The sequence below is a fragment of the Gymnoscopelus microlampas genome (assembly GCF_963454915.1).
Source record: "Gymnoscopelus microlampas genome assembly, chromosome: 9".
In the NCBI taxonomy this organism is placed as follows: domain Eukaryota; kingdom Metazoa; phylum Chordata; class Actinopteri; order Myctophiformes; family Myctophidae; genus Gymnoscopelus; species Gymnoscopelus microlampas.
The window spans coordinates 35,192,581-35,207,290 of NC_139946.1; the positions used below are offsets into that span (position 1 = coordinate 35,192,581).

General features: G+C 40.8%; 1 protein-coding gene across 1 annotated transcript in view; it reads left to right on the forward strand.

Moving 5' to 3' along the window:
- Nucleotides 1-14,710, forward strand: part of jak1 (Janus kinase 1) — a 67,827-nt gene that overhangs the window by 36,549 nt on the left and 16,568 nt on the right. The window contains exons 12-20 of the mRNA XM_084067252.1: nucleotides 1,047-1,156; nucleotides 1,773-1,925; nucleotides 2,877-2,964; nucleotides 3,060-3,187; nucleotides 3,799-3,937; nucleotides 6,572-6,723; nucleotides 7,867-8,017; nucleotides 10,883-10,974; nucleotides 12,700-12,898. Coding sequence (XP_083923378.1) covers nucleotides 1,047-1,156; nucleotides 1,773-1,925; nucleotides 2,877-2,964; nucleotides 3,060-3,187; nucleotides 3,799-3,937; nucleotides 6,572-6,723; nucleotides 7,867-8,017; nucleotides 10,883-10,974; nucleotides 12,700-12,898 — 1,212 coding nt within the window. The remainder of the gene's footprint in view (nucleotides 1-1,046; nucleotides 1,157-1,772; nucleotides 1,926-2,876; nucleotides 2,965-3,059; nucleotides 3,188-3,798; nucleotides 3,938-6,571; nucleotides 6,724-7,866; nucleotides 8,018-10,882; nucleotides 10,975-12,699; nucleotides 12,899-14,710) is intronic.

A 14,710-nucleotide genomic window follows, 5' to 3' on the forward strand; every position in this document is an offset into this window, starting at 1 on the left:
GCTGTCTTCGTTACACACATTACTTCCTAGACACCCACGGACACATAAATACATCATTTCACTACATCCTCCCACGCAAGGTTCGTGTACCTATAGAGCCAATGTAAACATAAGTCATGAACAGCATGTTAGCTTGGCCTACATAAATAACCACAATCTGCTGTGGCTCATGCTAAACCCCAATGTGGGGGTGTGTAACTCACGTGTTGACATACCGAGTTGTTTTGTGTGTTGGGTGTTTTAAAGAACCTATTGAGCATTACTTACATTACATCTAATATCATAATGTTTCTGTGTAAGGCACTTGGGTTTCAGGAGTATTGACAAAAATATGTTGATAAATTCCATAATTCTTAAATGAGAAACATTAATTCATGTTAAATTAATTAACATAATTGTGTCACTTATACAAAAATAAGCTGATCAATTACAAATATATATTTCCCTATGGACCAAAGTGCACAATAGATCTTTTAGAAACACATGACAAGTTACTTATACATGTGTACACATGTGAGAGATTATTAGAGGGTTAAATTGCCATGTGTTTGTGTTGTGATTTGAGTCATTGCGGATAGTGACATACAATAGATTGGGTTACTTCACATGCACATACAACTGATAGCCTGCGGTATCATGCTGCAAACGGATAATCTTTTAACTTGGAAGTCTTCCCGTCTCCACATCATTTCAGGGGTTCTCTCTAAAGCGAGTTGCTCACACCTCCACAAACAGGGGTTTATCTGGGGTGCCTGGTGGCTCAGGTACCCCAGATTCTCCTTGTGAGCGCAAGGACCTGGGTTTGAATCCGACCCTCGTCTTGGCTCACAAAGTACAATAGAGGAAGTATAGTATGTACAGAAAAAGAAAGACCTGCACCAATAGAGACTGTAAACTGGGGCAGGGTTAAGGTTACGGTGACAAAACATTGTTGCATGCTGCAGTATCTTGCACAATCCATTGACTGTTTGATGCACATTTTACTCCACTCCGTATCTATCTCAAAACAAAAGACATTTAAAATGTGTTGTGTATATGTGTTCCAGAGGTATCTAACCTGCTGGTGGTGACTAAGGAACGAGCTCTGGTGCCTCAGAGGTCCATGCAGGGCAGCCAGCTCAGCTTCCACCGCATTCTCAAGGAGGAGATTGAACAGGTACCCCGCCCATGTGTCCAACAATCCATCACGGTCATGTTTGTCCTTGCGACCTGACACTTTTACAAACTAGCCAGATACACCTAGCCAGATACACAGACAGATACACAGGCCGGCTAAGGACAGTGCTGTTTAGGAAATACTGCATCTTCTAGTATAAGCCTTTAACCCATTAAGACCGGGAAAGCATAATTTTAGATTTTAACCACTTTAACCATTATCTTATATATAATGGTTATATATAATTAGATCTACAAGCTCAAGCTCATGGCGCGGCACCGAGTGCTGCGCTATGAGCTTGTAGATCAGCATTTTGGGGAAAAATCATGAAAATTTGTGCATATCTTTGAATATATATTTTAAAGCGATCATTTGTAACTCAAATCTTTGCTTCTGGGAGGGTTCATTCATTCAACAGAGAAAATGACACCTGAGTGTAAACAATTTGGGGGAAAAACTGAAGGAATAAGCACCATTGTTCTGACTATTGGATGGAGTCCTCCTCATATCACGATATAACGACATTATACAACACTCTAAAGTCTCTTTTATACTAATCATAAAAATTGAGCCATAAGCATTCTGTGTGCTGATGTTACGGGTGTGTGTGTTGAAGGGAGAGCATTTGGGTCGGGGAACGAGGACCAACATCTTTGCCGGCACGCTGAAGGTGAAGAGCGAGGAGGACGAGGATCCCATTTACACCCCCTTCCAGGAGGTCAAGGTCGTCCTCAAGGTCCTGGGCTCCGGTCACAGAGATATTTCTCTGGTGAGACACACACCAAAATACACACACATGATGTCTCTGAAAGCACATTTTGAGAGAACGTGATATCTGATATAGTGTTTTTTTTTTATTGCTCTTGGATGACATGTTTTTGTAGATGCAGATATTGAGAGAGATGGTTCAAATTACTGTATATCTGACTTTCAGCATGTTGTTAATATTTATTTTATTTGATCAAAACAGCCTTCAAATGTATGATGTAAAATAAGACTAGAGTTATGCTGCGTTCAGGTACAAAGCAACGTCCGACTTTATAGCTGCTACAAAAGCTACAAATTGAAGTTGATCTGGGTTCAACTTCCAGATACAAAGATACAAAACTACAACTGTAGCTCCGATGACGTCAACGACCATGTTGAGCAACACGGATACAAAGCGACAGAGCGACAAATATGCTGTGTATCTTTGTATCTGCCCGTGTGAACGCAGCATTAGACTGTTTAGACCCGCTGCACGTCCTAAGCAGCTGACTGTGTTTACAGTCAGCATGCTGTTTCCTCAAGGGAATGTTGATTGTCTTTATGCTGCAAGCTTGCAAGCCTATCCACAACCCTAAGCACACAAGTGATGTTAACCACTTAAACCCTATGTACTTAGTACTTAGTGAAATTGTGACAATAGCTGATAGCTGACACAAAACGTGTCACAACTGTGAGCTTATAGATCGACTATTTTTGCGGAATGTTATTCTATTTTCGCAGAATATTTGCGTATTACGACATCACCAGTATAGGGACGCTAGGGTTCATGTGGTTAACAGGGCTTTTAAAACCATTAAAAAAAAAGTACTGTAGAGCAGTTTGCACACTAAGGAAACAAACGGCCCAGATAAATGAGTTTTGTAATGAAAGTTTTCATGTCTCATGTTCAGAAAAATCTACATTTTTAATAATAAGCCCTTTTGAATTGTGAACTGTCCCTCTGTGTTCCCAGGCATTCTTTGAGACGGCCAGTATGATGCGTCAGGTGTCCCACAAACACATAGTGCTTCTCTACGGAGTGTGTGTTCATCTCCAGGAGAGTAAGTGCAGCCAGGCACAGCTTTTTTTGTGTATTTGTGTTTTGTTTTGGGTATGCACGTGCACTAATGTGTCCGTTTGTGTCCGCGTGGACCAGATATCATGGTTGAGGAGAACGTTCAGCTTGGACCACTAGACACGTTTATGCGGAACCAGCAGAGCCAGCTCAGCACGCTGTGGAAGTTCCAGGTGGCCAAGCAGCTGGCCTCAGCTCTCAGCTACTTGGTGAGTGTCAGAGAAGACTGGAACCTCATTCATTTGTTTTGTCATACGACCGTGGCGGCGTGGCGTGCACTGGAAATAACAGACGTTCACAGATTTTTAACCCATTAAGACCTGGAACGCATCTGTGTCACTTTTTCATTTGAGCTAAAAAGCATTATTTTACACTTTGGCTATTAATAAATAGCAGTTATACAAGCTCATACAAGCTTGTAGATCTGCTATTTTAGAAAAATCGTGAAATTGGGTGCAAATCTTTGAATACATAATTGTTTAAAGCGAACATTTTTAACTCTATTCTTTGCTTCTGGGGGTCCCTGGAACAAAACATTTTGAGATGGGGGTCGGCGGCCAAATACATATCATTTTGGGGGTCCTTGACATGAAAAACTTTGAGCACCACTGATATAGAAACATACGTTTTTTCAGAATACTTTTGGGATTTAGAAGACATTTGTAGAATCGGCTTCAGGTCTTTTTATGTATGTGCCTGTGAAACACAGTACTGCACGCATGCACAATTAACAAACACTCACCAACTCACATACTGTCTTTACATTCTGTGTGTGTGTGTGTGTGTGTGTGTGTGTGTGTGTGTGTGTGTGTGTGTGTAGGAGGACAAGAAGCTGGTCCATGGCTTTGTGTGTGCCAAGAACATCTTGTTGGCCAGGGACGGACTGGCTGCAGAAGAGGGAGGGCCCTTCATCAAGCTCAGTGACCCGGGCATACCCATCACTGTGCTCACCAGAGAGGGTCAGTAAAAACACAACACTGGAACATTGGAAACATAAAACAAATGCGCTGCAGGGGCCATGCTGTCTAAATGTAACAAATTCAGTTTGACACAGATTTCATAAATTGGAATCATCCTGTCACTGGAGTTGGTTACATTTCCCTCTGTGAGCATGATTTGGTAATAGATGCGTGAGGGGGAGGAGGGGAAGGGGGGCTGGGGGGGGTTCAGGGAAGACGACGCAGATGAAGGTCAGTTCTCGGATTGCACGATTCCCCTCAAGCGGCCGCCTCGTGTTTCTGTTTGTCCATTAGAGGCCGGTGTTGCGTTTATAATAATAACGCAAAGTGGTTATCGTCGCTGTCGGGTTGGAAACCTTGTATGTCCAAAACAGTTTCAGGAAATTGAAAAGAACCTTTTGTTCCAATGGATCCAATGTAGTTATTATTTTGTCCCAAGCTCTTGTTATTCCTTTTCATTGGTTAGACATTGACAAAACCCACAGAGAGAATGAAACATTTTCCACTTTCACTTTCAAACGAAAATGCATTGCGAGCTTAGATAGATCGGCTATTTTTGCTACTTTTGCGTGACACTCTTGTATGACGAAGTAGGGCATTAATTTACTGAAAAACATTCAGGTTGAATATGGAGATAAAAGGTTTCTGCTTGACAGCAACGTTTATAAGGATGGATGAACAGACCAGAAGTGCAAACTGGAAATGTCTCTTGTGTTATTGCCCAGCACTCCACCCTGTTCTCTCTCTCTCTCTCTCTCTCTCTCTCTCTCTCTCTCTCTCTCTCTCTCTCTCTCTCTCTCTCTCTGCCTCTGTCCATCTCCCTCAAACCACGCTCCCCATCAGTCACCCAGGCCAGTCGATCAGTATTCCGGTCAGGACCAGCAATTCTCGTACAAAGTTATATAATGAAACGTACAGTGGCTGTAGTGAAGGGCAGACCTGAAATGCGCTGATGTCCAGCAAGAACTCGCCCTCCCCCCCAACCCCCCACCCCTTGGGAATACTCCATCTCTCCTCTCTTCCCAGCATCGCCTTCATCTCTCTCTCCATCTCGCATTGACATCCAGTCTTCCTCTAACTCTAATCCATTTTTCACTTGCTTATAAGTTTACACTCTTACCTCTTGATTCTCTCCATCTCTCTCTCCATCTCTCTCTCTCTCGCTCTCTCTCTCTCTCTCTTTCCGTTAAGCCCACCCCTGGTCAGACATTGTTTTTTTCCCCCCCAGTCAAAGCTGTATACTCCCCTTCCAGTCAGTTGGAGTTATAGCATGTTGGAGTCAAGGCAGTAGAGAACCGTATATTCCTGTCAGTTGAGGCTTGGGGTTTTTGCGGCCAGCCAGACAATCTGTCAGTCAACAGGTCTGCCTGTGTTCCCAGGCACAGTGCTGTATTCCTATGTCTATTCCTGTTAGTTGGGTTCTTTGTGGGAAGATATTGGCTCACAGCCCCTCCGGCTGTGAGCCAAGCTTCTGTTGTTGTTATTTCATTTCAATGTTTATTGCCGTAAACCTATTCTATTGTATTTATTTATTTCAAATTGTTTCCATGCAGTAGAAATGTACCAGAATTGTACGATGTTAAGGCTGTAACGTTGCGCTCATTTGGCCGGTCTAAGCATTTTTCAGTGGCCTCGATCTGTACTTCTTGTTTATATATATCTGTTTGGCGCTCTAGACTATAAACTGTTAACAGCCCCCAAGTCACGTGGCAGAATAGATAAACAGTGTTTCCCATAACAACATCACCATAAAGCGCTGGAGGACAGGAAATGGACTTTCTTTAACCACTGATCACATTAGTAGCAACGGCACTCATAAATATACAAAAACATTTACAGCACTTGTCTCGTCTTGCAGGAGTCAAAACAATACAGTACTTAGGTCCCCTAGTCACTCTCCAGATTGCTGTTAGATTGCTATTATTTCAATTATTTGTTTAGTTTTTAGCCTAAAAAGGCTCAAGAATTGTGTATGTTATCCATCTGGAATCTGGATATGTTTTTTACTGTATACCTACCCTTAAAGAATACACTGCAACAGCTGCTTAAATTATTAAGTGTTCTTTTTCTATTGACTATAACAAGATTTACAGCATGGTGTATTTTCAGAAGCTCAGGAAAATAGTGTGTCGGTTATCTGCAGTCTACGCAGCTACAGATTCGGAACTGTGAATGATGATTTATTTGTTTCCCAGGCACAAAAGTTGAAATGAATTACAACAAAAACAAAATAATCTAATATCGATATTGGTAATGGCTATCGGCCAAGTTGTTATTTTTAACATCGATATCGGCCCAGATTTGCCATATCGGTTCATGCCTACCAAAACACTTAAATGTATATTCTATTGCTAAGAAACAGGCAGTATTTTTTTTTTTTTATCAGTCTAAGCTTGTGTCTCATCGAATACAATATACTTACTGTATACTCTGTCCTACAAGAGTGTCGTTGCATGCCGAAAATAGCAGATTTAAAAGCTCCCAACTCGTCCTGGATCCGATGTGTTGTGAGCTTGTAGAAAGGCGACTATCGGCATGCAAAATCGACAGGCATCGTACTGTATGCCTGAGTATGAATCAGGCTATACATGAACTAATGAGATTTTCTGACGGTGAGTTTTCCTGGATCTGCAGAGTGCGTGCACCGGATCCCGTGGATCGCTCCAGAGTGCGTGAAGAACGTGAACCATCTGAGCGTCGCAGCTGATAAGTGGGGCTTCGGGACCACCATGTGGGAGATCTGTTACAACGGAGAGGTACCCCTCAAGGACAAGAAACTCACTGAGGTAAACTCCTCTACCCCTTCACTCTTCACCCTCTCGTCTTCTGAACTCTAATCTCACCCCCTGTCACTCTGTCTATTTTATCTACCTTCAGCAGCCTCTGTATTCCCTCCCACAGCTCAACTCTCCCCTCTCTCCATACCAATCATCTGCGTTAAAATGCAATTTGGAACTTATTTTAATGAATAGAATTGGTTATTTTAACCAATCTGCATGGTACACCAGTGGTTTTCAATCGTTTTGTGCCTAAGGCACACCAAAGTGCAAGTCATAATCTCACCTGTATCCATACAAAAATAGCCTCTATAACACTTGGTTATTACTCTTATCACTCTGCATTTATTTTTATTAACCAAATAAAAGGTTTAGCCACTTAAGCCCTATTTCATACACCTCACAAATATTCAAAATGTCGCATCGCGACATTTTAGCTTGTAGATCGGTTTTATCGATTTAGCTATTTTTGAACAACTGTGAAAAGAATGTAAAAATGAATAACTTATATTGTTAAACCCAAAATAGGGATGCAAGGTTGAAAATGGTTAAAATATATATTTTTCGGGTGTATAATTTGCCTCTGTATTGGGAAATAGTGAAACATATAAAGAACTTTTTGTGCAGTTGTATATATTTCAATAATAATGTGTGGATGTAGCAAAATCCCAAGGCACACCTGGACATGTCTCACTGTGTACCAAGTTGGGAACCACTGTGGTAGAGTATGTTGATACAATATAACTAGCACATCTTCAGAGGTTGGAGGTGGTCTCATCGAGCAATTCAGAGATTCTGGTGGGTTGACAAGTAGTACTGCCTGAAGCTCATACTGTAAGTGTAATATCTCCCCCGGCAAAGGATGGGACACCCTCTTGCCTGAGGGGTAGAAATGTGGTCTCTCATACAGGAGACCCAGGTTTTAATCCCTGGTAGGACGTAACGATTACAGATTGAAGCTTTAATTGATCAGCCTGCAGCTGTGATGATATGACATCTAGTCCTTCCCCACATACCTCTGCATTCATTTGATTGATATCCTGTGTGTGTGTGTGTGTGTGTGTGTGTGTGTGTGTGTGTGTGTGTGTGTGTGTGTGTGTGTGTGTGTGTGTGTGTGTGTGTGTGTGTGTGTGTGTGTGTGTGTGAGAGCAGAAAGAGAGGTTCTACACCGCAGAGTGTCAGCTGGCCACACCAGACTGCAGAGAGCTGGCTAAGCTGATGACCGACTGCATGAACTATGACCCTATGAAGAGGCCTTTCTTCAGGGCCATCGTCAGAGACATAGACATGCTGGAGAAACAGAGTACGTACTGTGTGTGTGTGTGTGTGTGTGTGTGTGTGTGTGGTCATGTGCAGTATGTGTGCGATGCAGTGTGCATGAATGAAAATGGTGTAGCTTTCCTGTTTTCCCCATCACTGTGGTCAGAAATGTTATGCCTGGTTGTTAGAGATGTCATGCCTGTCATGCCGCGATGCGTTGTGACCTCATTTGAACACAGAGATAACGAGTGCTTGTGAGGGTGGTGATGTTGGTTAGCACATGGGAGCAGAGGCGTGAAAATGTACTATGTGTGTGTGTGTACGTATCAGTGAGTACTTGATAATTCCTATCCACTGGTTATTTAGGTAATCTTTACCCACTAGGGTCATTCATGATTTGACAATGAATAGCATTGCAACAATTTAATGACTATTGCATCAGCAATGCCTTTTGTTTTAATTGTCCTCTTATTTTCTCCAAAGGGAAACCATTGCCACAAGCCTTAATACAATAATAATTACATTTCTTTGCCAGTGAAAGAATGTGAAGGTGAAGTTTAAGTCTAAGAGGCTTTCAAGAGACAAAAATGTTTTGGAAAAAGTGTTCAAAAAAGAAGAAAGACGATGACTAACACGGACAGCTCAGTCGTATATAACAGACTAAAGCGCATGACAAAAAACGACAACAAATGAAATCAAAAGACAATGTAGTAGACATTCAACAGAATGTAGAAGAAGGGAAAGGGAACGTGTGGTAGGGAGTTGGAGTGCCTGCTTGTGTGTTTGTGTGTCTTCAAAGAGAGGTGTGAGAGACTAGAGGCATGTGTGGGTGTGTGGGTTCTACTATTGAAGTCAAACTTCAAGCTATTTGGTTTTTCAAACAGGCCCCAAGTCTATATTTGAAACACAAACTGAGATGTAGACTCATTGAAGAATATACATATAATGTACCACAGAGATCCTCTGATGTATCTCTAGCAGGGAAATGACAGAGAGCTGAGAAGGTACAGCTTATAGAGTGTACAGTATGTATTAAGAATGAATATTAAATCAATTTATAGCATATTTTTTATGATGAGGGAAGAGGTTCTGGTTGAAGTTGGTGGTTACAAAAAAAGTGCTTCTTTTTATCCCATAAGTGCAAACGCATCATCTTTGCTAGCTAACTAGGTGTTTTGCATACAGATTCACCACGTTTGCTCTCAGCAAGCCTGCACCAATGCTGTGCACAGGCTAACAAGTGTGTGTGGGTGTAATGAGTGAATGACTGAATTCATGAATTCATATTTTTAAGCTTTATTATGAAGGACAATCTTTTAGATGACACAAATTATTTTTTTCATGCATTCCAGTGTAGATCATAGTTATATCGGTGTAGATACTTTTCTGTGCACTTAGCATACAGACAATACAAAACTTGATTTCCACTGCTGACAGTTCTTTGGGGCTTAAATTATTTTGCAGTGCACATTAATCCTGTATCATTCTGTATACAGAAGAAAAATGTATGGAAATGAAGTCTGTCTAAACATCCACAAAGACAGAAACATTGCATGTTTACTGGTGGCTGGACACTACAACAAAGGCAGACTACAATAACAACGGGTACAGGTGTACAAAAAAAAAAACATGAAAGTCAAGGCACCTTTCACATTTAACATGTTTTGTAATGCTTTGTTTGTTTCAATTCTCGCCTACAGTAGCTAGTTAGAAAGTAAGCTGAACAGACAAGAGTTGTTGACTTGGTGTATGAGGAAGTTCACTGGGTTTGTGTTCAGTGATCTACCTTAACGGGGCCCCTGAGTCTGTTATGTTGCCCTCTGGCAACATAACAGACTCAGTGCTGTCACCTGGTGGCTACTACTGGATATAGCAAGCACCTTCACTTTTGTCTTCTCATCCTCTCTAATGTTAAAATCCTATGGCTGGTTCAAGATTAATTAAACCACATTGTAACACATTTACAGTAAATGCGCCTGAGCATAATTTGAACCTGGAACTTCTCAAGTTAGTCTTGTAAATCAGGTTTACAGACAGTGTTTTACTTTGTGTGTGTGTGAGTGCGTGCAAAATGAGAGTGAATGGTTTTATATCCTAAAACTGCCTTCAAAACCACAATATCAATACTTCTCTCTTCTCCTGACTAGACTCTCTTCCCTAGCAACAGAATGTCCTAACCATTTCTTTGCAATGGCTATATGTTTTCTAAAGAGGCCTAAAAAAAGACAAATGTCAAACAAATGTTGACAAATGTCGCGCAGCATATTTGAATATCTTACAGTAAATAATTAAGTTAAGTCACAAACACATTATCATTCAGTAAAATGGATGACCCCCGCTTCTGTAATTGTGTTTGTGAAGGACGTAATTGTGTTTGTGAAGGATTATTATAGAATAATTCCGTACAAAATCATTTCCAGGCAATTGCTTCGCCACCAACAGAAATGGTTTTAGCATAACTAAGTTAGTTCCTATTTTTTAAGTCATCAGTCACGCATTGTGGAATGGCATATTGAATAATTAAACAAAGTAAACAAACGTTTCTGAGTGCGACCCTTTTCCTTATACAAATGCTTATAGACAACTAGGACAATGCACCTACAAACAGACGTGATGTCATCAGTCATCACATGATTATCGTCATGTCGAATAGTTCAAAATGCCCTAGGAAATTACTGATAAAACATTTTAATATCGTAGGCCAAAAATTGCTAAATGACATTTTAAAACGGCAACAAATATAATGCAACATGACAGATAATTCACCCATATGTATATGATGTATATATTCTATATATATATATATATAAATATATATATAAATATATATATATATAGATGTATAGATAGATATGTATATAACATATGTAAATAAACTTACTTTGTTTTGTGTTTCCTTCCTGCTCAGATCCGTCCATCCAACCCAGAGAGAACGACGCAGAGGTGGACCCCACCATGTTTGAAAAGAGATTCCTCAAGAGGATCAGAGAGCTTGGAGAGGTACCTTATAACTACTGCCAATTAGTCAAATAATGTATCTCCTTAAGAAGAAGACTAGGTACTCGCTACATAAAGGCATTGACAGTCGGGGAGTGGCAGGTAAATGCACTGCAATGCTTCCCACTGATATCCCACCAAAAGAGCAGGAACATCAAATAGTACAGTATTGGTGGAAACGGGTAGGCTTGGCAAGTTGGTATCAATGCCAGGGGGACAACGTCCAATATTATTGGTGAAAACAGTTGTGATGTCAGGGGATAACACGCCACTGCTCTGCGAAAGTTTAAGCGAACTGAACAGATACCAATTGCTACTATCCGATTTGTTTTACTGTAAATAGCGACAGCACATTGTGCATATGGCCCATGTTTACATGCTTACTTGAACATCTTTACATGTTTCTGAGCGTTTCACATGTATGTACCTAAACAGTGCATCTAAGTGACAATAAAGTGAATCTAATCTAATCTAATCCATTGGACCGATCAGAATATGGACATGGACAGAAGATGTATTTTCCTGGCATTGTGGATGCGATTAAACAGTCAGTTGTCTTTCACTCTCTACTTAAATTCTACAAGATTAAGTATTTAATTCCCAGTCATGTTTGCTGTGCCAACGTGGCACAAGCAAAAAGTTAAAGGGGTTTATAAACCGAAGGTTCTAGGTTCAAAACTCAAAATGAACTCAAAACCAACTACAAAACAAACAAACAAAAACTGGTTGAAATACATCAATAAACTAATGAAGTGCTCAATAAAAATGTGATAACTAAACTATCTGTCAAATCAATGATGTCAAACAATAATTAGTAAGAATTGTGTGATATCTGCTTAGGTTTGAAATGACATCACACAGTAAACTCCTCAGTGTTCATTTATCCATATGTAGCTCTGAGAGGATAAAGATGTGGGGGTGTAGAGCTTCCAGTGTACAGTAACTGTCAAGTCAGCAGGGTCTATTGTTGCAGTGGTTCCTCATTGCCTGTTTACGACAGGTTGATTGCTCAACTGTTAAAGAGGCTGTTTTCAAGTTGTTTTTGAGACTGTAGAGTTGTTGTTAACCCATTAAGATTCTACAAATGTCTTCTAAATCCCAACAGTTTTCTGAAAAAACGTATGTTTCTATATCAGTGGTGCTCAAACTTCTTCATGTCAAGGACCCCCAAAATGATATGTATTTAACCACGGACCCCCATCTCAAAATGTTTTGTTCCAGGGACCCCCCAGAAGCAAAGAATAGAGTTAAAAATGTTCACTTTAAACAATATATATTCAAAGATTTGCACACATTTTCACGATTTTTCAAAAATAGCAGATCTACAAGCTCGTAGCACGGCACTCGGTGCCGTGCTATGAGCTTGTATATCTGCTATTTTTGAATAGCCAAAGTGTAAAATAATGCTTTTTTAGCTCAAATGAAAAAGTGACACAGACCAGGTCTAAATGGGTTAAGACTGGCGACGGAGACTGTGGGGTTAGATAAGACATCATGGGCTAAGTGTAAACTTTTAGGTAAGTGTTATGTGCAGTATCGCTACTCCATTACAGTATAAAAAGGGTTGGTTACGGCTTGAACTACTTTTGATGCTTCTTGTGATTGTTATTATTTTGTATTTTATTCACGTTCTTGATAGTTGCTCAGGACCTTTTTGTCAAAATTGAACTATTTTAAGTGTGTTTTTTCTCACAGGTCTAGTAATGTTCATGTGTGATCCTTTTGTAGGGACACTTTGGCAAGGTGGAGCTGTGTCGCTATGATCCTCGGGGAGATAAAACGGGAGAGTTAGTAGCCGTCAAGTCCCTGAAGCCTGACAGCCTGGGAGAGGACCAGCAGAGCGACAGCCTGCGGCGGGAGATCGGCATCCTGAAAGAGCTCTACCATGAGAACATTGTCAAGTACAAGGGCATATGTGAGGAGGAAGGTGAGATGGAACAATCACACACGCACGCACGCACGCACGCACACACACACACACACACACACACATAGTCCATGGGCCAGACGAGAAGTCAGGGACACGTAAGGTGGCAAAATCTCTTTGGCACCATTTTGTTTGTAGGGTCCATATAAGTACTTTGAAACATGATAACCTTTTCAAATGAGTAGTGTTAAAAACATCATCTGAACCTTAACTCCATAAAAGCAAATCTAGAGAAGGATAAGGTACCTGGTTCAGTGGTTCCATAGTGTGAGGAGTTAAGCCCTTGAAATAATTGCTACACAGGTGATTACAATTGTAAGAATCAAAATGGTTTATTATCCTTAAACTAGTTTACAATTATTGATGAGCCTATTAACCAACCAGAATGAATTGTCATATACAAAAATAATACTCTACCAGCGGTTACAGTTCAATTCAGAGCTCTGAAGATACACTCCTCTCGAGCTAGTCGAGAAGTTTGCAATGCCCTAATATTATTTTCCAAGCGTTTATATGACTGGCATCTAGATACTAAAACATGAATAAAAATCATCAACAGGAGTCGCTGTTGGTCCACCGTAGGGGATCGAGCATGCGGCTCCCATCCCTTCTCGCGACCCATCGTTGGGGTGGGCAAGGACCCCCTCCCTGCTGTCTCACGGTCTCTCACGGCTGCCATGGGAGACGACCTTGGCTCCCTTCAGGGCACCTGTGGGCTGTATCTATCCTCCCTAAAACTCCTGCTCGATAAGAGTTCTATGCAACTTTCATCTGAGTTTGGCTGAAGCACTGAGAATATATTTTAATTGTCTGTTTGCTTTAAACTGGCCTGACTATGGATGTACAGAGAAACATCCATTTCACTTGTTAGCATTACAATAATAATATAAGATAGTTAAGACCACAAAACATTACTAACTTTATGAAATCATTTAAAGCACTATATTAACATTACAGCAGTAGTGTCTCCCTTTGAGGAAGTGTGAGAGATTAAGAGCCTCAAAGGTGATGACCTCATCTCCTAATGCTAGAGTCTTGTCTGCTCAAATGAACAAGATAGCTGAGCTCAAAACAGTGTAACTATATATATATCATTTTGACCTATAGAATTTCCTTTCAGTCCCCCTTCTCACCTACCAAAAAAGGTAGGTGAACTCCAATAAGGGAAATTATGAAGAACATCTACAGTGTTATGTCACAAGTCATTTTCAAGTGTTCATCATGTGTGTCTGGGTTAGGATAAAAGGTTAGGTTAGGCAAATGATTAAAACACACATTTTCCCATGCCAGCTACCAACTGCGAACAGCCAACGCCCCAAAACACCCAAACTGCTCCAGTGTCCCCCTTAGCTGACTGGCTGGGGAGGAAAAAGACAGACAGACAGACAGACCGTCCGATCGACAGACAAAACCTCCTCTAGTTCAACCCCTGGCAAATAAATCAAGCATTTTATAAAGAAAATATAGCAAACACTGAATATTGCTGGGCTCTGGGTAGGGCTCCTTTCCGTTTCTCCTGCGTCTGTTAGAAAAAATAGAGGCTTTCAATGTAATTAGGGTCTGTACACTTTGTAATACCTCTTCTACACATTTTGCTCAGGTCCAGGGGCGTCCCCCTTCAGACCTGTATATGGTCCTCGAATGTTTCGCCTGTGGTTAGTTTGTATGGGGAATGATCACTTAAGTTAACAGATGATTGTACAAAAGTTAATACAATCGCAATGCTTCCACCAACCCCAACTTTTAATTACTGACACTATTGTAATATTGTTTTGGGCTGCTACACCTCCATCATATCTGACTAAATTATTT